This window comes from Camelus dromedarius, chromosome 1 (genome assembly GCF_036321535.1).
Source record: "Camelus dromedarius isolate mCamDro1 chromosome 1, mCamDro1.pat, whole genome shotgun sequence".
In the NCBI taxonomy this organism is placed as follows: domain Eukaryota; kingdom Metazoa; phylum Chordata; class Mammalia; order Artiodactyla; family Camelidae; genus Camelus; species Camelus dromedarius.
Genome location: NC_087436.1, coordinates 36137036 through 36161803, shown reverse-complemented (window position 1 = coordinate 36161803; position 24768 = coordinate 36137036). Strand labels below are relative to the sequence as shown.

Sequence of the window (24768 nt, the reverse complement as noted above, 5' to 3'; positions counted from 1 at the left end):
CAAATGAAGGGATGCACAACCTACCAGAATGGTATAGACTGCCTTAAACTGAAGACATCTGAGATACAGCAAGATGCAGAAAGACTTTTCTGAGATTCCCTTTATCTGATCAAAGGCAGAGCTTTCTAACAACAAAGCTGCCAAAAATCCCTTCTTGGGGAGCTTCCAGCCAGGAAGGAAACTAACCTTCAGCATCTGGTGAGAAACTGCATACACATACTTTATCAGAAGCTGCTACACGTATAACTACTCTTTATCCCTTCATTTAATCATCTACCTTTTCTCCATAATACTTTTTTCTCCATACATTTTTATTCTAGCCTCTCTGTTTTAGGCCACTAAATATGTTCTGCTTAGTATCACTGCTGGCACCAGAACTGAACAAAATTGTTAACTTCAGCAACAGACAGTGGCATCTGTACTACATATTAAAAAAAGCAAAAGAACTACCTCCCTAAAAACAAACCCCATTCAAGTGTTTTGTATCCTATGCAATGTACATACAGGCATTGCCACACAACTACTGACTCCTTCAAATCCAAGTTTTAATTCATTTAATGTTTTCTTTGCTTTAAGTTTAGTGAAAAGATTCCTCTCTAGGCTTAAATTTTGATTCTGCCAATATCTAGTTGTGTAATGCTGAATAAGTTATTGGAACCCGTTTAAATCAAAGTTCTGAAAAGTGGAGATAATAATGAACATGATTATGTATTTTATGTATATTAGTATCTGCAAATTTCGAATTCCCAATTTATCCCTTCCTACCTCCTTCCCCTCTTGGATATTCAATATCTTATTGTAACCTCTGGTGTAAAAGAATATGAAAATGAATATACGTACGTTCATATATGACTGAAGCATTATGCTATACACCAGAAATTGACATAGCATTGTATATTGACTATACTTCAATAAAAAACATATATATACAAAAATATGATTAAATGAGGACATTTTTGCATATGTCACCAGAATTATCATTATTTGTCTGATTTTATTTCTATTAAATAGCAGAATATGATGGAATTAAAATAATTTTCTTAGACTGAAAACCTCATCAACCAGGATCAGAAATGTGTTCTGTTACAGAAGAACAAGTGACTGGGGAATGATCAAGTGTTAGCAAATGTTTGGCTATACATTTTTAGGAGGCTAGAGCAGAGCTGGTGCTACTACTTTACTCGGGTTTTTAATCCTCTTCAGATATGGCTGTAGGTTCCAAGAGTCACCAAATAAACCATTTAGTAAGCTATCTAGGGTTAATTACTCAAAAGTTCCCCCAGCTTAAGGTATGACCTTCAATTGACCCTAAAGTTTAGGGAGGATGGAAAACTCTCCATTCACACCTTTGTAAGTAAATGTTACAGGATGATGAATGGTGGAAACAATGCCACTGTGGATAGGTCTTATGGAGTTTTTTTTTTTTAGTCATTAAGTCTTGGGTCTCCCTTTGTTTCCTGACCACGCTGGAAAACACTAGCAATTACTTCTTTAAAACTAAGATGAACAAAATTAGAGAAGCATTAAATGCAATCATGATTAACTGAGGATCATGAAAGTTTTCAGTCATTTACAGTGTTTAGGCAAATTAAGCATACGTAGTTTTGACTATTGCCCTCTTTTAAAAATATAGCTCAACTCCATTCTTTCCTTTTCGATTGCTATAATACAGATTGTTCTGGAAGTTTGATTTCTGCAAACTGAACCTCTTAAATCATTTGACTTGGCAGGTTTTATATAGAAAAAAAAAAAACAAACACAAACACATCACTCTGTCTACGTTTGAAGTTAAGACGGGCCAGCCTAACTGCCAGGGAGGAGCCTTCTGTTCTTTTATTCAGATGACAACCCAATTTTTAACATTATCAGACCTAGGTTTGTTTTCTATGAATTTCCATGTTTTAATTACCCATTTGAGTAATTACATAGATTATTTGGTAGATCAATCAATCCTGAAAACTGCTCCGAGTGGAAGCAATCATGTTAGCCTGGCTGTCTTTCAGTCTGTTAGTCCTTAATAAAATTTTTATTTGACAGAGTCATTTCTGAAAAAGCGCATCATTTAAAAATCTTACGTAAGTTTACCCTTTTCCTTCCAAAATACCACAGTGATTTAAGCCAGATTTTATCTGGTATGGGAGAGTTACAGTACTGTGGTATTTCATTTGTGATCACTGAATCTAACTCCTTAATTTCATAAATAGAGAAACCTAGGCTCCCGGAGGCTCAGAAATTTGCCCAGAATCATATAATTAGTTAGTGGCAGGGCCAATCTTACAACCAGGTCTCCTAATTCAATTTTATATGTACAACTTCTGTCATTTGAGCCTAGAAAAGACTGAATTTTGGTGATACTGCTGCATCTTTAAATGCAAGGAAAAGACAGTAAAAGGGATACACTTAAAAGATAATCAAACCTTTTATAATACCTCTTTAGAAGTAACTTTTACATACTATAAGATCTTTTTTTCAACCTTAGGAAAAGTTAACCAATTTATGTTACTTGTATATACTTTTGTGTGTGTGTGTGTGTGTATGTGTGTGTGTGTGTGTGGTGTCTGTCCATAATGTTTGGGCATATCATCTGTCTGCCATATTGCAGTTATAATACCCACTTTCAGTCAAAGCCAATTTAATTGAACAAAATCTTAAATAAGTCTTCTCAGACCTTGGGTACTCAATTATATGCAAGCCCCTTGGCCTAAGGGTAGGGAGATCTGAATGACAGAATAATAAAATAATGATTACAGGAACTTTTCTTCTGTAGGTTAGAACAGGATAAGTTAAGGACCATCTGGTGTCCCTCACAATTTCATGGGGTGTAGGGAAATAGCTGTATGTCTTTGATATCCTTACCTGATGCTTGGAATTGAATGCAGAGAGAACTGGAGTTTACTACTCATGTGAAATGAGTTATTTTAGGTTTTGGCTGATTTTTTTTTTTTTTTTTTAAAGATTACAGACCCTGAAATTAGACTGGCTAGATTAGAATCCTGGTTCCACTACTACATTATCTGCATAGTTTTGGGTAAATTACTTAGCCTCTCCACATGCCTTTCACCCTATCTCCAATTTTTGGATCTAGCAATTGACCCTAAGGTAAAAGATCCATGCATGATAAATAACACAGTACAGTCCTATCTGAGTATAATTTCTTATTCATTTTGTCTCATTAGTATAATTTACACCTCAATTAAAACACCATTCTATCTGTAAGTAATATATTTCTTTAAAATATTCTGTAATTCAGATTTCTGTTTAACAAACTTCCACTCTAACCCCTTTTCTCAAATCAGTGTGATTTTATGGTATACTTTATTAAATTGTTTGCTTTTTCTCCCATCAGTGAAACTCCCTCTCAACTCAACCTCTTATAATAAGGCAAATACAGATGTAGTACAATTAACACACTAGAAAAAAGGATAATAAATACATATGGATCCATGCTAAATGAAACAATACGAAGCAAAAACCACACAACACCATACTATGCTCATCAATTCTGAACCACTCAGGAGGGCCCTGAGAGCATCCTGGCTCACATAATCTGATGTTCCCAGGCACCCCTAGTATCCTATACTCCAGCATAATTAACTGTTCTGTTAAAGATGTTTCTATGTTTACTTCTGTTTGTTTAAAATAGTCTACAGCAACTTTGACTTCTAATCCTGAACAAGACGATTAAGTAGTAACACACTATTTTTAATCAAGTCAAAGATTTTAACCTAAGTATTTAAAAACAGACATTCAGGGGGCCAAGCAACATGACTGGTTGGAAATTTCACATGTGTCATTAATTACCTTTGCTTCAGTGAAAAAGAATTATTTAAGCAACTGACCAAAGATCATTTAAAAGCCAAGCAGCAGCAGTCAGCAGGTGAAGAACCCTGTCCACAACCTCCACCTGTAACACACTGTCAATCTCTGCAGGAATAGGATGCTCTGGACCCACCATCGGTACAACACATTCTATCTCTCAACCCAGATGCAACCAGGATACACAGACTAGGAAGCGGAGTACAGACTAACTCAAAACCACTTTTGGAACAAATAGCAGATTTCAATTTGTCAGTGATTCTATAGTGCAGTACTCTCACAAAGCAGAGGCTTTGCATCATAACACCTGCTTCTTCCATTTAACATACCAAGTTAAACTGATAAAGTAAAATAATGTCAAAAAGAACACAAAAGATAAGCATGTCTTCTCTGAAAAAAAGCATTGCATCTGGAATTGTAATAAGGCTAAATAAATAGTGCTGGTTTGTGGTTCAGACTAATGTGCCAGTGATTACGTTAACCTACAGCTTCACTATCTGTCCTGTTTGCCTGTTTGTCAAGATGTGTCTATCCTCTCCTCCTGGAAGACCAGCATTCCCAGGTGCCAGTGAGAGGCCTCATTCATGGCGTTGGACTGGATGCACCTGCAGTACTGCTGGGGGTACTGCTCAACTCATCAGCACAGTGTTTCTTATGCCAGAGGTGGAAAAGATCAGGAACTGGAGTTTGAATCACAATCAGATCACCATGGTAGTATTTTAGATAAAGATGAACATCTATTCACCCAAGCATTTTAATTCCATGTCAATTCCACCAATCAGGAAATCTGATCGATACTGATAAGTCATTCCAAAGCCAAAACCTCACCAAAAGCCAGATCCCTTTTGTGAATCAGATGCTGCTCCACAGGTGGCAGGCAGCACATCCTTACTGGCATAAATGATGGCAGGGTCATTAAGACTGAACACCACAGGGCAAAAACCCCTTCTTACTTGGTTCAGCATTTAACTGGCAGCTAATTGTTAAGGAATTCGGCTGAGAAATATACGTCAACATCACAGAAAAACATCAAGACCTCTCTCTTGTCCCAAGATCGGGCATCCTCATCTTCCTGTTCATCATTATCATCTTTGTCATTAATGACCTCCGAGTCAGCTTCAACAACTTCTACCAATTCATCTCGCTTTTCTAACTGGATTTTCCTTAGGATAAGGCCCATTTTCCAACCACAACTGATCTTTTCAAAATCTATTTCACAATTCTAATGGATAAAACTTTTATAAGCTACACTCAATAAAACTTTTATAAGTTACATATAGAAAAAGGTCCTGAAAAAGAGAAATGTCATGGCACAATTTAAGTAAGCATTGGAAATGTTTATGTATTATAAGCCTATTGCTGAGGTTAGTTAGTTAAATAGGACTCTGCACCTTATTCTAATTATTAGATATTTCTGTAAATAAACATCTTTATCATGTTATTCTTACCAAGAAAAAAGTAACTTTCTTGGCTTTTTGTTATATTAAAAAAATATAATGCACGTCATTCTGTTGTGTACTGATATAAATATAAATTGATACAAATAAGAAAATAAAGCATTAATATTATACTTTAGGTAATTCTACCCAGCAGAGTTTTTACACTGCTGCACATTATGTGTTTTATACTTTTGTGTATTTTGGGTATTAGGTATGAATGTAGCTAAAAAAGACAGCTAATGTATTTTTTCTATGAGGAAGGTATTATTATATTGGTTTCAAGAATGAAGAAACTGAGGCTCAGAGACTTAGTCAAGGTAGAAGTGGTGTAGGGATCAGAACTCAGGTCAGCCTAACTCCCATGTCCATTTTGTTTATACCAACTCTCATTCAACATACTCTTGTCAGATTAATTTGCATGTTGCTATTAGTTTAATCTTTTCCACATACCTTCTTCATCATGAGTTTGTCATCTCAAATTCTTTCAATAATTACTGTTGCCATGTCATATCTAACCTCCTCATCCTGCTCTCAGGTCCCTTCATAACTAGGCCCTATTTTTACCACTTAATCTTGCTTCCTTCTCTCCACTCATTTCCATCAAATATATATATGTGTGTGTGTGTATATATGTGCTTCAATTCAAATACAAAACTTACAGAAGGCTAGGCATAATACTACTTTAGGTACTTGAAAAAATTCTGTTGAAGATAAAGCTTACTTTGAGTCAGGGACCCTGACTTAACTAAAACTTTGAAAGTTGTAACTACGAGAATGTTTTTACATAGTTTTTTGGAGAAGTGCGTGATACTGCTTCTAGCTACCATTACGAGTATTAGTTTCAAATTTAAAAACATACATGATAGGGGAAAATATTTGACTCTGTCCACCAATATTTACTGAAGTCTCCAAAAGCATCAAAATAATTATTCTCTTTCACTTTTACTTACACTCCTGAGCATGAAAACATCTGATCTCTAATCATGGTACTACTCTTAAAAATCTCTGTTGCTTCTAGTTGCCTATACTTCTTATTTGGGTATATGAGGCTCTTTACGTTCTGTTCCCAATCTAGCTTTGAGATCAAATTTTACCACTCCCATCTGTAAAGGAGAGTAGGTCCACATGGACAGACCTTCACCCTGGGGAGTGCCCTTGCCTGCTGGAAAATCTGTGCTGGGTCAGATAGAAATGAGAGACACCTAGACTCTACTTGTGAGAAGTGTGCCTGTGCTGGCTTGCTAACAATCAGGGTGGAAAGAGACCAGCTGGTGGCTGCCACCTTGCTGCACTTCCCAATCTGAAGAGGCCAAAGCCTCGGCCCTGCTAGCTCCACACTACAGCCTGGAACGAGATCACGGAAGAGATTTGGTCTAGCTGTGCAGAGACAGACCAGGGCACCTGAGGTGTGATCTGGACCAAATCGTAGAGACTACTGTCAGTGCACACCCAGGGGCGGCAGATGGAACCAGATAGACACAGTCAGTGTGCGCAGCAGCATGTTTCCTGAAGGGAGTGCTCTAGCTTCACCCACTCCACGCTGTAATTTGGAGCTGGAACTGGGGCAGACAAGTCCTTGGAGAGGTCTGCCACAGAGGCTGCCCAGGTCCCAGGAGGCAGGACAGCCACCTCAACTGCGGCCACAACACTCTGGCCCCCAGACCCAGCTTACTCCACACCACTGCCTAGCACTAGGTCTGGGACAAACACAATGGAGAAAGGGACATGATCTTGGGCTGCTTCTGGATGGAACTGCAGACACCTGCATGTACAGTGCCTAAGTTCACTGTGACTGCAAGGGCTTCACTTGCTTCAGTGGTCACCTCCTTGGGGCAGGGCATGCACTCAAGGGCAATGGAGCTTAATCAAACCCAACCCTCTGGGCTTCTACTCCAAGGAGACTCACGCCAACACATATAATTAAAATGGCAAAAGTTAAAGATAGAGAAGATTCTAAAAGCAGCAAAAGAAAAACAGAGTCAGTTGCAAGAGAACTGCTGTAAGTCCATCAGCTGATTTCTCTGCAGAAATGTTGTAGGCCAGAGGGAATGGCATGATATATTCAAAATCCTGAAAGGAAAAAACTTGCAACCAAAGATACTCCACCAAGCAAGATCATCACTTAGAACAGAAGGAGAAAGAACTTCTCAGACAAGCAAAAACTAAAAGAATTCAGCAATACTAAATCTACCCAAAAAGAATACTGAAAAGTCTTCTCTACATAGAAAACAAGCAAGAATTCACAGGAAAGAGAAAAATCACAATAGGAATGGCAAATATAGAAAAGAACTGAAGATCACTTAAATAAGCCAGTATATAGATTAAAAAAAATAATAAAAATTTTGTAAAAGTGATTATAACTACTTGAACAGCAAAAGGATAAGAATGAAGACATAACACAGGACACCAAAATCACAAAATGTGGAGAAAGGAAGTTTAAAAATGTACATCTTTAGATTGAGTTTCAACTTGTATAAATATCAGTTTAAAGCAAGTAGATAAAGTTATGGGTCAACATACTTGAAAACCAGAGTAGCTACAAATTAAAAACACAACAGAATCCCAAAAATAAAAAGGAAAGGACCTCAAAGCATACTGCAGAAGAAAACATCAAAACAAACAAAAAATGAACGAAGAAGAACTACAAAAACAATTGGAAAAAGGTTTAAAATGGTAATAAGTAGATACCTTTCAATAATTACTTTAAATGTCAATGGACTAAATATTCTGATCAAAATACAAAGAGGGGCAGAATGGACAAAAAACCCAGAACCTACAATATGCTGTCTACAAGAGACTCACTTCAGATGAAAGACATATCCAGACTGAAAGTGAAGGAATGGAAAAAGATATTTCATACAAATGGAAATGACAAGAAAGTAGGGGTAGTAATACTCATATCAGACAAAAACAGACTTTAAAACAAAATTCATAAAAGGACATCACATAATGATAAAGGTTTAATACAAGAAGAGGATATTATAGGACTCTCGAGAAGATGGCGGAGTAGAAGGGCGTTCGCAGCTCACCCTCTCCCACAAATACACCAAGACCCACATCCACAGACCCACTCAGCCAACCAGAGCACCTGCAGAACTCCGACAGAACATTGCCCTCTTCAAAAGATAAAGACGCCAAAAATCTGGTAGGAAAAAAGAAAGAACAAAAGGCAAAGCAGAGCGGGACGGGTCCCGCGGGGAGGGAGCGGCAAAGGAGGACTGGCGCTCGCTCGCTGGGTCTCCCCTCTACAACTGAGAGGACAGCGGGACGGAGGGGGAGCCTCCGAGGTTCGGATCTATACGGAGCAGCCCTTGACTGACAGAACTAAGTTAAACGGGCACAGAGGGTCCCCCCTGACACCCAGCCTGAGACGCGGGCTGGCAGCGGCGGGCAGGGCCAGGCTGCACACGCTGGGTAGAGGACGGGAGCGGCTGCACGGAGGCAGCCCCGGGGGAACGCAAGGGGCTGCGCGCTGTGGCTGTGGGTGCACAGGGCAGAACAATCTGGGCCCTCCATAAAACAGCAAGGTTGATGTGCTCTCGGGGAAAGGGTGCATACCCCCATCTCTGAAAACCCGCGGAAACTTTTCGGAGGAAGAGAGGCGGGGCTCAGGCACAGCCGCCATATCCTCTGGCACTTAGCATCCAGGCAGGGGTGGGGGCGAAACCTGCATCCACGCCGAAGGGCTTAGCAGCCTCAAAGGCCAGACTGAGACTGGCCTACAGCCTGGGGCAGATAGGATCCTTCGATCCTGGTACCTCAGAAAACTTGCTCCACAAAGACAAACAAGGAGCTGAGCTTTGGCCCGGAGCAGGGACAAAGCTGTCCTTCTGTCTTCCCCGAGCCCACCTGCGGAGCGCCGACCAGGGCGGAGCGCGCAGCCACACAGAGCAGGGGAGATACCGGCAGCGCAGGTAGAGGGAGAGCGGCCCCCCGCCTTTCGGGCAGGAACACAGCCTGTGACCGAGGTGCTGGGAGGGGGCACGACCCGCCCTCCTACCTGGCCAGTCTGCAACATCTGACTGCAGCATCGGGAGGGGCAGTGACCCGCCCGCCCACAGCAGAGGAGAGCTGCACCTGACCCAGTGTTGGGAGGAGGCGCGATCTGCTTGCCGACAGGTGCTGGGAGCAGCACAGAAGAGGGCGCCAACGGAGGGCCTCTGAAAACAGCAAGCTGAGCTTCCAAAACAGGACGAAGACAGAAAGACTTCACATTAAAAGCACACAGACTCCAGGAGAACACCGACAAACCCCCCCCCCTTTTTTTAATCTGTTTTTACCTGTTCTATTTTCTATTACCCTCTTAATTTTTACTTCTTAATTCATTTCTATTTCTCTTGGGTTTTGATGTCCTGTTATTGATTAGACACAGGTTTCAAATACATCTACTCATCTTCCCCCCCTCCTTTTTTTGTAAAGGTTTTAAAGGACGTCTCAACCCGATTAATACTCTGCTTCAACTCACTCTTCTATTATTCATTATACACTGTTTTCAAACCCTCTTTCTCCCTTCTTTTAAAATTCTTTCTCTCTCTTATTTTTTTCTTTTTTTCCTAAGTTCTATTCCTAAATAGGCATTAGATAGATAAAATCCTTAAGGACCAAAATAAACAACTGATACTCCATAAACCACAGTGCCAGAGAGGTATGAGCAAGATGAAGAAGCAGAGAAACCTTTCCCAATTAAAAGAACAAGAGAAATCCCCTGAAAGAAAGATCAATGAAATAGATATTGATAGCCTACTAGATCAAGATTTCAAAAAAGGAGTGATCAAATTGCTGAAGGAATTAAAAGAGATAGTGTTTAGAGATATAAAATATGTCGAAAATGAAATTGAAGCTATAAAGAGCCAAGTAGAATGGGTAAACTCATTGACAGAGATGAGGAACGATCTAATAGCTGTGCAAAGCCAACTAGATAATGCAGAGGAAATAATTAGTGATCTAGAAGACAGGACAATAGAAAGCACCCATTCAGAAGAACTACAAGATAAGCAAATAAAAAATAATGAAAATAGCATAAGGGACCTATGGGATAATATAAAGCGTCCCAATCTTCGCATAATAGGGGTCCCCGAAGGGGAAGAAAGATCAGAGGGGATTGAAAAGGTTTTTGAAGAAATCATGACTGAAAACTTCCCAAACTTAAAGAAGGAATCAGATATCCAAGTACAGGAAGCTCAGAGGGTCCCAAACAGGAAGAACCCAAATAGACCCACACCAAGACGTATCATAATCAAGATGGCCAGAGTCAAGGATAAAGAAATGATTCTAAAGGCAGCAAGAGAAAAGCAAAGAGTAAGTTACAAGGGAACCCCCATAAGGCTCTCAGCTGATTTCTCTACACAAATACTATAGGCCAGAAGGGAGTGGCAAGATATATTCAAAGCTCTGAATGAAAAAAAGATGCAGCCTAGGATCCTTTATCCAGCAAGGCTATCCTTGAGGATAGAAGGAGACATAAAGAGTTTCACAGACAAAAAAAAGCTGCAGGAGTTTAGCAACACTAAACCCATGCTAAAAGAAATATTAAAAGGGCTATTCTAAATAGAAAAGCAGCAGGATGCTACAGAAATGAGAAACTCACAACTGGAAAGGTAATAACTCATGAATTACAGATAAAGTAAACACGAAATTATAAAAGAAGACATACAAATCACTGAGAGTGGGAGAGGGAGGCAGGGAAATATAGAATATATTTTTTTCTTTCTTTTTTAAATTTTTTTAACAGTAGGATGGGTTTAAGATCATGTTACTATCACTTTAATAAAAACAGTTATAGTAATGGGCTAATAGATTTACAAAAAAGGGTAACCACAAGCCAAAAACTTACAAGGGAGTCACAAAAATTAAATAAAATCCATGATAATACAAAGGAAAATTACCAAACCACAAAAGGAAGAAGAAAGGAACAAAGAAGATATACCAATTCAACCACAAAGATAAGTTCAAAATGGCAATAAACACACATCTATCATTAATTACTGTAAATATTAATGGACTAAATGCTCCAGTCAAAAGACATAGAGTGGCAGACTGGATAATAAAGCAAGAACCTTCAATATGCTGCATACAAGAGACCCACTTTAGGGAGAAGGACACATATAGATTGAGAGTGAAAGGATGGAAAAGGATATTCCATGCAAATGGAAAAGCCAAAAAAGCAGGTGTTGCAGTACTGATTTCAGACAAAATAGACTTTAAAACAAAGGCCATAAAGAAAGATAAAGAAGGACATTTTATAATGATTAAAGGATTGATACAAGATGAGGATATTACACTCGTTAATATATATGCACCCAATATAGGAGCACCTAAGTACATACAAGAATTACTAACAGAGATAAAGGGGGATATTGATGGGAATACAATCATAGTTGGAGATTTTAACACTGCATTAACATCACTAGACAGATCTTCCAGACAGAAAATAAACAAGGCAACAGAGAAATTAAATACTACAATAGAAAAACTAGATTTGGTGGATATTTTCAGAGCATTACACCCCCCCAAAATAGGATGTACATTCTTTTCAAGTGCACATGGAACATTTTCCAGGATCGATCATGTACTTGGGCACAAAAGAAACCTCAACAATTTTAAGAAGATAGAAATTATCTCAAGCATCTTTACTGACCACAATGCCATGAAACTGGAAATCAACAACAGAGAAACAAAGGAGAAAAAAAGGAAAGCATGGAGATTAAACAATATGTTGTTGAAAAAACAATGGGTCAATGAGGAAATCAAAGCTGAAATTAAAAAATACCTTGAGACAAATGATAATGAAAGCACAACCACTCAAAACCTATGGGACACAGCAAAGGCAGTGCTAAGAGGGAAGTTTATAGCGATACAGGCCTTCCTCAAAAAAGAACAATCTCAGATAAACAATTTAACCCACCACCTGAATGAATTAGAAAAAGAAGAACAAAAAGCCCCAAAAAGCAGCAGAAGGAAGGAAATAATAAAGATCAGAGAGGAATTAAATACAATAGAGATTAACAAGACCATAGAAAAAATCAACCAAACCAAAAGCTGGTTTTTTGAAAAAGTAAATAAAATCGACAAACCTCTGGCCAAACTCACAAAGAAGAAAAAAGGGAGAGCACAAATTAGCAAAATAAGAAAGGAAAATGGAGAAATTACAACAAACAAAATAGAAATTCAGAATATCATACGAGAATGTTATGAAAAACTATATGGAACCAAACTGGATAACCTAGAGGAGATGGACAAGTTTCTGGAAACATACTGTCCACCAAGACTGAATCAAGAAGAATCTGAACACTTGAACAATCCGATCACTAGAAAGGAAATAGAAATAGCAATTAAAAACCTCCCCACAAATAAAAGTCCAGGACCGGACGGCTTCACCAGGGAATTCTACAAAACATACAAAGAAGAACTCATACCAGTCCTTCTCAAACTCTTTCAGACGATTGAAAAGGAGGGAATACTCCCAAACTCATTCTATGAAGCCACCATCATCACCCTACCAAAACCAGGCAAAGACACTACAAAAAAAAGAGAATTATAGGCCAATATCACTGATGAACATAGACGCCAAAATCCTCACCAAAATTTTAGCAAATAGAATCCAACAACACATAAAAAAGATTATACATCATTACCAAGTGGGGTTCATCCCAGGGACACAAGGCTGGTTCAACATACGCAAATCAATCAGTGTAATACATCACATCAACAAGAGAAAGGACAAAAACTACATGATCATCTCAATCGATGCAGAAAAAGCATTTGATAAAATTCAACACCCATTTATGATAAAAACTCGCCGAAGTGGGTATAGAGGGAACATATCTCAACATAATAAAAGCTATATATGACAAACCTACAGCCAGCATAGTACTCAATGGTGAAAAACTCAAAACTTCCCACTAAAATCTGGGACAAGACAAGGATGCCCACTATCACCACTCCTATTCAACATAGTCCTGGAAGTCCTAGCCACAGCAGTCAGGCAAGAGAAAGAAATAAAAGGGATCCAAATTGGAAAAGAAGAGGTAAAAGTGTCATTATATGCTGACGACATGTTACTATATATAGAAAACCCTAAAAGGTCCACACAAAAGCTACTAGAGCTGATTGAAGAATTCAGCAAGGTAGGAGGTTACAAAATTAACGTTCAAAAATCAGTTGCATTTCTTTACACTAACGATAAATCAACAGAAAAAGAAAGTAAAGAAACAATCCCCTTTAAAATAGCACCCAAAGTAATAAAATATCTGGGAATAAATCTAACCAAGGAGGTGAAAGAATTATACACAGAAAACTATAAACCACTGATGAAGGAAATTAAAGAAGACTTTAAAAAAATGGAAAGATATTCCATGCTCTTGGATTGGAAGAATCAATATTGTTAAAATGGTCACACTGCCCAAGGCAATCTACAGATTTAATGCAATCCCTATCAAATTACCCAGGACATATTTCACAGAACTAGAACAAATCATAATAAAATTTATATGGAACCACAAAAGACCTAGAATAGCCAAAGCATTAGTGAAGAAAAAGTAAGAGGCTGGAGGAATAACTCTCCCAGACTTCAGACAATACTATAGAGCTACAGTCATCAAGACAGCATGGTATTGGTACAAAAACAGACATATAGACCAATGGAACAGAATCGAGAGCCCAGAAATGAAACCCACAAACTTTTGGTCAACTGATCTTCGACAAAGGAGGCAAGAATATACAATGGAATAAGGACAGTCTCTTCAGCAAATGGTGTTGGGAAAACTGGACAGCAGCATGTAAAACAATGAAGCTAGAACACTCCCTTACACCATATACAAAAATCAACTCAAAATGGATTAAAGACTTAAACATAAGACAAGATACAATAAACCTCCTAGAGGAAAACATAGGCAAAACATTATCTGACATACATTTCAAAAATTTTCTCCTAATGAAACTTACAAGCTTCTGCACAGCAAAGGAAACCAGAAGTAAAACAAGAAGAAAACCTACGGAATGGGAGAAAATTTTTGCAAGTGAAACCGACAAAGGCTTGATCTCCAGAATATATAAGCAGCTCATACGACTTAATAAGAAAAAAATAAACAACCCAATCCAAAAATGGGCAGAAGACCTAAACAAGCAATTCTCCAAGGAAGACATACAAATGATCAAACAGCACATGAAAAAATGCTCAATATCACTAATTATCAGAGAAATGCAAATCAAAACTACAATGAGGTATCACCTCACACCAGTCAGAATGGCCGTCATTCAAAAACCCACAAATGACAAATGCTGGAGAGGCTGTGGAGAAAGGGGAACCCTCCTACACTGCTGGTGGGAATGCAGTTCGGTGCAGCCACTATGGAAAACAGTGTGGAGATTCCTCAAAAGACTAGGAATAGACTTACCATATGACCCAGGAATCCCACTCCTGGGCTTGTATCCAGAGGAAATCTACTTCAGGATGACACCTGCACCCCAATGTTCATAGCAGCACTATTTACAATAGCCAAGACATGGGAACAGCCTAAATGTCCATCAACAGGTGACTGGATAAAGAAGATGTGGTATATTTATACAATGGAATACTACTCAGCCATAAAAACCGACAACATAATGCCATTTGCAGCAACATGGATGCTCCTGGAGAATGTCATTCTAAGTGAAGTAAGCCAGAAAGAGAAAGAAAAATACCATATGAGATCGCTCATATGTGGAATCTAAAAAAACAAAAACAAAAACAAACAAACAAACAAAAACAAAGCGTAAATAAAGGACAGAAATAGACTCACAGACAGAGAATACAGACTTGTGGTTGCCAGGGGGGTGGAGGGTGGGAAGGGATAGACTGGGAATTCAAAATTGTAGAATAGATAAACAAGATTACACTGTATAGCACAGGGAAATATACACAAAATGTTATGATAACTAAGAAAAAAATGTGACGAGTGTGTATATGTCCATGAATGACTGAAAAATTGTGCTGAACACTGGAATTTGACACAACATTGTAAAATGATTATAAATCAATAAAAAATGTTAAAAAAGAAGAGGATATTATACACATTAACATACATGCACCCAATATAGGAGTATCTTTATTTATATATAAAACAAATACTAACGGATATGAAGGGAGAAATTAACAGGAATACAATAATAGTAGGAGACTTTAACAATCCACTGACATCCAAGGACAGATCTTCCAGACAGAAAATCAGTAAGATAACAGAGGTCCTAAATGACACGACAGAACTGTTGGACTTAGTTGATATCTACAGGACACTTCATCCAAAAAACTCAGAATACACATTCTTTTCAATCATGCATGGAACATTTTCTAGGACAGACCACATACTAGGTCACAAGACAAACCTCCACAAAGTTAAGAGGATAGAAATTATTTCAAGCATCTTTTCTGACCACAATGATATGAAACTAGAAATCAACCACAGGGGAAAAAAATGGGAAAAGAATGCACACATGGAGACTAAACAACATGCCACTAAAAACCCAATAGGTCAACAATAAAATCAAAGAAATAAGAAAATACCTTGAGACAGACAAGAATGAAAACACAACCTTACAAAATCTATAGGATGCAATAAAAGCAGTTCTAAGAGGGAATTCATAGCAATACAGGTCTTCCTCAAGAAACAAGAAAATCTCAAACAACCTAACCCTACCACCTAAAAGAATCAGAAAAAGAACAAACAAAACCCAAAGTCAGCAGAAGGAAGGAAATTATAATGACCAGAGAAGAAATAAATAAAAAATAAATTAAAAAAAGTGGAAAAGATCAATAAAACCAAAAACTGGATCAACAAAATTAACAAACCTCTCTCTATCCAGGCTCAAAGGAGAGAGGACCCAAACAGACAAAATAATAAATGAAAGAGAAATAACTGATGCCACAGAAATAAAAAAAAAATCATGAGAATAGTATAAACAGTGATATGCCAAATACTGGACAACCCAGAAGAAATGGACAAGTTTCAAGAAACATAAAGCCTGTCAAAACTGAGTCAAGAAGAAAAAGATAATTTGATCACTAGAAATGAAGCAGACGCTGTAATAAAAACAAACAAACCCCAAATATCCAGGACCAATGGCTTTACTGGGGAATTCTACCAAAGAAAGAAGAACTTATACCTATCCTTCTCAAACTCTTCCAAAAGACGGAAGGAAGAGGAGATAACACTCCCCAAGTCATTCTATGAAGCCACCATACCCTGGTAAGAAAACCAGAAAAAGACACTACAAAAAAGGAAAATTACGTCAGTATCTTTCATGAATATAGATGCAAAAATCCTCAACAAAATATTTGCTAACTGAATCCAACAATACATAAAAAAGGATCATACACTATGATGAAGTTGGATTCATCTCACGATCACAGGATAGTTCAACATATGCAAATCAATCAGTGTGATACACCAAATTAAGGGAAAAGACAAAAACCACACAATCATCTCAATGGACGCAGATAAAACATTTCACAAAATTCAACATCCATTCATGATGAAAACTCTCACCAAACTGAGTATAAGGGGCCCATATCTCAACATAATAAAAGTCGTTTACAACAAACCCAATGTAATACTCAAAGTAAAAAGCTGAAAGCCTTCTTGCTAGGTTCAGAAACTAACAAGGATGCCCACTCTTACCACTTCTTTCAACATAGTACTGGAAGTCCTAGCCATAATAACCAGAAGAGAAAAAGAAACAAAAGGTATCCAGATTGAAAGGAAAGAGGTAAAACTGTCATTATCTGCAGATGACATGATACTGTACACAGAGAACCCTAGAGTCTCCACACAAAAACTAGTAAGAATAAATGAATTCTGTAAGGTAGTGGAATACAGGATTAAACATACAGTAATCTGTTGTACTTCTTTACACTAACAATGAAGTAGAGAAAGTTTTTAAAAATCCCATAAAAAAATAAAACACCTAGGAATAAACCTAAATAAGGAGATGAAAGACTTTTACCCTTAAAACTATAAAACACTGATAAAGGAAAGTGAAGATGATTCAAAGAAATGGAAAAATATCCCACGCTGTTGGATGGGAAGAATAAATATTGTTACAATGGCCATACTCAAAGCAATCTACAAATTTAATGCAGTCCCTATCAAAATATCCATGACATTTTTTCACAGAAGTAGAAAAAATAATCCTAAAATTTATATGGAACCACAAAAGTCTCAGAATTGCCAAAGCAATCCTGAGGAAATAGATCAAAGCTGGAGGCATATCCTTTCTAGACTTCAGACAACACTACAACCTACAGTAACCAAAACAATGGTACTAGCACAAAAACAAACACATAGGTCAACAGAACAAAGAGCCCAAAATAAACCCACACACCTACAGTCAATTAATTTATGATAAAGGAGGCAAAAATACCCAATGAGGAAAACACAGTCTCTTCAACAAGTGATGTGGGAAAGCTGGACAGTTACAGTAAATAAATGAAATTGGAACACTCTCCTACACCATATACAAAAATGAACTCAAAATGGTTTAAGACCTAAATATAAGACTTTACACATAAAACACCTAGAAGAGAATATAGCTAGACATTCTCAGACATACATTGTAGCAATATTTTCTTAGAACAGTCTCCCAAGGCAGAATAAATAAAAGCGAAAATAAACAAATGGGATCTAATTAAACTGAAAAGCTTTTGCACAGCAAAGAAAACCATAAACAAAATGAGAAAATAACCTGCAGAATGGGAGAAAATATCCACAAACAATGTCACTAAGAAGGGGCTAATGACCAAAATGTACAAACAGCTCATACAACTATTATGAAAAAATAAACCCAATCAAAAATGGGCAGAAGACCTAAGTAGATATTTCTCCAAAAAAGACATACAGATGGCCAAGAGGCACATGAAAAGATCCTCAACATCACTAATTATTAGAGAAATGTGAATCAAAACCACAATGAGGTATCATTTCACACTGGTCAGAATGGCTATCATTCAAAAGTCTACAAACAAATGATGGAGAGGGTGTGGAGAAAAGGGAACCCTCCACTGTTGGTGGGTATGTAAATTGGTGCAGCCACTATGGAAAGCAGTATGGAGGTTCCATAAAAAATTAAAAATGGAGCTACCATATGATCACATAATCCCACTCCTGGGTATATATCTGGAAAAGATGAAAACTCTAATTCAAAAAGATACATGCATCTTAACATTCATCACAGCATTATTTACCACAGCCAAGACATAGAAACAACCTATGTGTCTATCAACAGATGACTGTCTTAAGAAGATACAGTATGTAAATATACAGTGGAATATTACTCAGCCACATAAAAGAATGAAATTGCCATTTGCAGCAACATGGGTGGATCTGGAGAATATAATTAGTGAAGTCAGACAGAAAAAGACAAATATTATGTATCTCTTACATGTGGAATCTAAAAAATTATACAAATGAATCTATATAAAAAACAGAAACAGACTCACAGATACAGAAAACACACTCATGGTTTCCAAAGGGGAAAGGGAAGGTGTAGGGATAAATTAGGAGTATGTACAGCATTAACAGATATAAACTACTATACATAAAATAGATAAGCAACGAGTAGTTACTCTATAGAACAGTGAACTAAATTCAGTATCTTGTAATATCCTATAATAGAAAATAATCTGAAAAATATATAAGTAACTGCTGCATCACTTTGCTGTACACTTGAAACAGAATATTATAAATCAACTATACTTCAATAAAAACATATTTTACCACTTGCTGCACTACTGGCCATAATGGATTTTTTTAAATCATTATTTTCACACTATGTAGAATGGACTGAATGTTTATGCTCCTTCTCCACAATCTCCCCAATCCAATTCATATGTTTAAACCCTAATCCCTAATGTGATGGTATCATGAAATTGGGCCTTTGGGAGGTGATTATGTCATGAGAGTGAACTCCTTATGAATGGGAACAGTGCCCTTATAAAAGAGATCCCAGAGAGTTCCCTCGTCCCTTCCACCATGTGAGAACCTCTATGAACCAGGAAGTAGACACCACAAGACACCAAATCCACCAATGCCTTGAGGCCTACCCAGCTTCCAGAACTGTTAGAAATAAATGTTTCATTGTTTAAGCTACCCAGTCTATAGTATTTTTGTTATAGCAGCCTGAGTAGACTAAGATACCATGTCAGCCCCTTTCTGAGCTCTGTGCCTTTATATATGCAATTTCAATTTTTTCAGTGTTTTTTTACCTTTTTTTTTTTTTCCTGGTAGCTCCTACTCAGTTTCACACTCAGTTTAAATATTACCTCCAACGAGAAGTCTTTGTGGGTTTTTAAAGGCAGTTAGTTGCTACAGTGTATTGTATGACTGCTTTCCAAAATGGATAGTAAGCTGCAGGGTATTAGGGATATTGTCTTACTAATCTTCATTCTCAGCACATGGCTCAGACTGGAAGCTTAAGGAATGTTGAGTGAATGAAGAATACCCTAACAGTCTGTGATGAACAGGGTTGTCTTCCCAGTTAAATACAGCCATTTATAATTTTCCTATAGCCATCAAATAGAGAGCAACATTGAGGCTCCTCTGACATTTTAAGGCCTTCATAAGTATTTTTTGGATTAAATAGATGTCTAAATGACCCATAAATGCTTAGAAATGACTTAAAATATCTTTCTGTAATTCTTTGAGTATATCAAAATCTCTACTTTTATTTTTACAGAAAATTTCATTTTTCTCTAGAGAGAACTAAATATTTAGAAAGCAATTTATAAAGCAAAGCAACTTACTTTATTTCGATCTTGTACAACCAATATTTTTCTAGTATTTTCATCAAATACAGCTCCTATTGGGGTGAAAAATAATTGAGAAATATGAATTTCATTCACTTTAGACTCCTCCCACACTATTACCTGTGGCCATTAAAATCCTACCCATTTCCACAGGCCTAGTTCAAACATCCACCTCATCCATGTAGACTTGTAAAATCTCTCCACCAGGAAAACTGGTTGTTCAGTTATCTAGTTCATTTTACAACTCTGAGTACCAGTGATGGTTCTAGCATATGCTAGCTTGTATATAACCATCTGCATCTTTTCTAGATCATCTATTCTTGATAGTACAGTTAAATAAATTAGTCTTTCTAACCTTTTTTTAACCATTTCCTTTAGTGTACAATTTTAAGTGCTTAAAAATATTTATTGAATAAGTGAATTGACTCTTCCATTCTCATTTTTATTTCCTGAATCACTATGTATAGAAAATGGGTTGTGCTCCCTGGGGATCCATACCTCAGATATCTCAGTATTCAAGACATCCTTGAAGCCACTTAAATTTCTTTACCATGTATATACACAACTTTATAACATATTACCTTTGAATACTTATTTATTTTATATTTTAAGGTCTAGTCCATTTCTTTTACTTATTCATTCATTATGTACATTGCCCTGCACACTAGGCATTTTGCTAGATGTTAGGGACTCAAAAATAAGTAAGTTTTCTTTTCAGGTAATCCTGGGTCAAAAATACAAATGACATTTTAAAGATTTATATTAGGTTCCTTTAAATGCTATAATTTAAAAATAATTTGTATTTACATAGTGTGAGAAGATACTGTTAGAGAGGTATTTTTCCACTTATTCATCAATACTTTTAATATTACTTGAACTCCCATATATTACACATATAGGTTCTGTACACAGTACACTCACTGAGGTCCTGTTTTGTGTCAGGCACTTGTCTAGCTGCTAGGGACATAGTGCAGACAGAACAAAATTCCCTATCCTTATAGGGCTCATGTTCTGGTGTCTGTATGAGAAGGTGACAAATATGTAAACAAAAAATAAATTATACAGAACATGAGAAGGTGATAAATGCTATGTAGAGATAAAATATAGCAGGAAATAGATATGTGCAACACAAAGGAGCAATCTTCTCTGGAATTAAAACATCACATTTTAATATTTCAAAGCAAGAAGGAAAACTACAAAGTGAGATATAATTAACATTAATGTTGGCTTCTGTTGAAAAATATAAACTATAATTTAATTAGAATTTACAAGGGACAGAATGCCAGAGAAATGCCAAGGAAACCTACTCTTAAATTTTAATAACTTGTGATTACTCAAATTGAACTTTTCCCTAGTTCACTACAAACATGAACAAAATATTTATTCCAGACAAAACTGGCACTGCTAAAGCACCATGTGAGCGACCCCTGCTGGTCTCAACATAAAAATTGAATAAATCTAAAGAGATCAGGGATTAAAAAGAGGTTACTATTATATTATTATGATTAGTCAAGTATTGTGCTAAATGTCTTTATCTCAGCTATTCTCATAATTATCCTGAGTGCCTACAGCTGACATCCTGCCTGGATCCGAGCAGGCATTCTTCTCTCTGTGCAACACTAGCCTTTCCCCACACCACCACTTCCTTTTCAGAGGGCTGATGTTTCCACTTGAAGATCTATCCAATCACTCATGCAAGAAATATTTAGTGTGCATCTACTTTATACCAGACACTGTGCTTAGCCTGAGGATACAGAAGTAAACAAGCCAGGTGAAATAGCTCCCCTCGTGGGGGAAGTTAAGTACTTGATAATTTCAGATTGTGATAAGTGCTGGTAAGAAAAACTGGATATCCCGAGCTGGGTAAAGGGACAAAGGATGATGGGACTGGCATGCAGGAGGACTCCATGTTAGAAAGGAAGGTTGGGAGCTTTTCAGAGAAGATATCTGAGCACAGGCCTCAGCCCTAAAGAGCCAGATAAACAAAGCCCTGGGGAAGAACACTGTAGAAAGAGGAACCAGTATGTTTAAAGATTCTGAGGCAAATAAAAGCTTGCTATATTTCAAGAACAGAAAGCAAGCTATATTGCTGTGAAAAGATGCTCAACATCACTAATTGTTACAGAAATGCAAGTTGAAACTAAAATGAGATATTACCTCACACCAGTCAGAATGGCCATCATTAAAAAGTCTACAAATAATAAATGCTGGAGAGGCTGTAGAGAAAAGGGAACCCTCCTACACTGCTGGTAGGAATGTAAATTGGTGCAGCCACTATGGAGGACAGTATGGATATTCCTCAAAAAACTAAAAACAGACTTACAGTATGATCCAGCAATGCCATTCCTGGGCATATATCTAGAGGAAAATATAATTTGAAAAGACACATGCACCCCAATGTTCACAGCAGCACTATTTACAATAGCCAAAATGGAAACAACCTAAAGGTTCATTGACAGATGACTGGATAAAGAAGATGTGGTATGTGTGTATATACATACACACACACACAATGGATACTACTCAGCTATAAAAAATAAAATAATGCCATTTGCAGCAACATGGATAGACCTGGAGATCATTTTAAGCAAGCCAGAAAGAGAAAGAAAAATACCATATGATATTGCTTATATATGGAATCTGAAAAAAAGGACACAAATGAACTTATCTACAACACAGAAACAGACTCACAGACCTAGAGAACAAACTTTATGATTTCCAGGGGGTTAAACAGGGGGGTGGGGGAAGGGATAAATTGAGAATTCGAAATTTGCACCTCTTGGGGAGTGATGGAAATGTTAGCTATCTTGATTGTGGTGGTGGTTTCATTGGTAGACATGTCTATCAAAATTCATCAAATTGTACGTCTGAAATATGTGTAGGTTACTTACAGGAATCATACCACAATAAAGGTATTAAAAAAATAAAGCTATAGATCACTCCATTCAAGTGCTGGAGAGGAAAGATTTTTTTCTTCTGCCCACTTAGGTTCTGTGTCTGGGAATTATGAGTTGAACTGAGAAGAGGACAGATCAATGGATAAAAAGTATGTAAGTTTTACTTGATGTTAATATTTTTACATGGCCTGGGGTGGGGGTGGAGAGCGTCAAAGAAAGAAGTGAAAATCCCTCAAAAGTGGTTAGACTTGGGGCTTATGTACCATTGTGAAAAAGAAGGATAAACTGTGAAGAAATGACAAAAGTGTTTGGGGTAGGGGAGGTAAATTGTGAAAAAGTGACTAGGAAATATATGGGGGAAACTAATAGAACATAAGGATTTTTTTTTTGAATTCTTATTTTTTAAGTGAAGTGTAGTTGATTTAAAATGTTAGTTTCATGTGTATAGCAAAGTAATTCAGTTTCAGACATATACACATACATTTTCAGATTCTTTTCCATTACAGCTCATTACAAGAAACTGAATATAGTTCCCTGTGCTATACAGCAGGTCCTTGTTGTTTACCTATTTCACATATAGTAACGTGTATCTGTTAACCCCAAATTCCGAATTTACCCACCCTTTCCCCTTTTCCCCACTGGTAACTACAGTTTGTTTTCTATGTCCGCGAGTCTACTTCTGGTTTGTAAATAAAACATGTATTTTTTCTTTCTTTCTTTCCTTCTTTCTTTCTTTTTTTAGTTTCCCCATATAAGCAACATCATATATTTGTCTTCAACTTCACGTAGTATGATAATCTCTAGGACTATCCATGTTGCTACAAATGGAATGATTTCATTCTTTTTATGGCTGAATAATATTCCATTATATACACACACACACTTCTCCCCTCATCTGTCAATGGACATTAAGACAGTTTCCATGTCTTGGCTATTGTATACAGTGCTGGTATGAACATTGGGGTGCATTTGTCTTTTTGAATTGTAGTTTTCTCAGGATATATGCCCAGGAGTGGGATTGCTGGTTCATATGGTAAGTTTATCTTTAGTTTAAGGAAACTTCATACTGTCCTCCATAGTGGCTGCACCCAATTACATTCCCACCAGCAGTGTAGGAGGGTTCCTTTTTCTCCACAGCCTCTCCAGCATTTATTATTTATAGATTTTTTTAATGATGGCCATTCTGACTGGTGTGAGATGATACCTCACTGTAGTTTTGATTTGCATTTCTCTAATAATTAGTGATATTAAGCATCTTTTCAAATGTGTCTGTTGGCCATCTGTATATCTTCACTGAAGAATTGTCTCTTTAACTCTTCTCATTTTATAAGGGTTGTTTTAACAAGGTTTGTATACACTCATTTCAGTGTCAACTCCCCATCTCTGGTGATAAGAATGTCCTCTTCACGGAACAAGAAACTTATGCCCTGCTTTAAGGTAGGAGCAGGCAGAGAGTCCTTCCTGCATCTGCCGTTTTTCAACTGATCTCCAACTCAAAATAATCAACATGCCAAAAGTGGCATATTTTGGGGTGGTATGTTCTGACTCCCTTCACCAGCTACACCTGCCTTCTGTTGCTTATAACAAATGTCAACTATTATTTCTTCACCTAAAAAACTGTGTACCTTTCCAGGACAATTTGTTACATTATCTTTCTACCCCAATAGGACTTGAAATCCTAGGTAGTCTTACAGACTCTGGTCAAGTTCTATATCTCTCATTCTCTGAATTCCTACAGCGTATCTTAACTATAATATATAATACAGCACTTAGTTATAAACAAATCCTTCACAGGACACTGTTTATGCATATATTACCAAATCTGTAGGAACAGCTGGAA

General features: G+C 37.2%; 1 protein-coding gene and 1 pseudogene across 1 annotated transcript in view; both read right to left on the bottom strand.

Moving 5' to 3' along the window:
- Nucleotides 1-24768, bottom strand: part of NUDT6 (nudix hydrolase 6) — a 56778-nt gene that overhangs the window by 26686 nt on the left and 5324 nt on the right. Inside the window, exon 3 of the mRNA XM_031466485.2 lies at nucleotides 20029-20084. Coding sequence (XP_031322345.1) covers nucleotides 20029-20084 — 56 coding nt within the window. The remainder of the gene's footprint in view (nucleotides 1-20028; nucleotides 20085-24768) is intronic.
- Nucleotides 4232-5051, bottom strand: LOC105093671 (chondroitin sulfate N-acetylgalactosaminyltransferase 2-like; annotated as a pseudogene).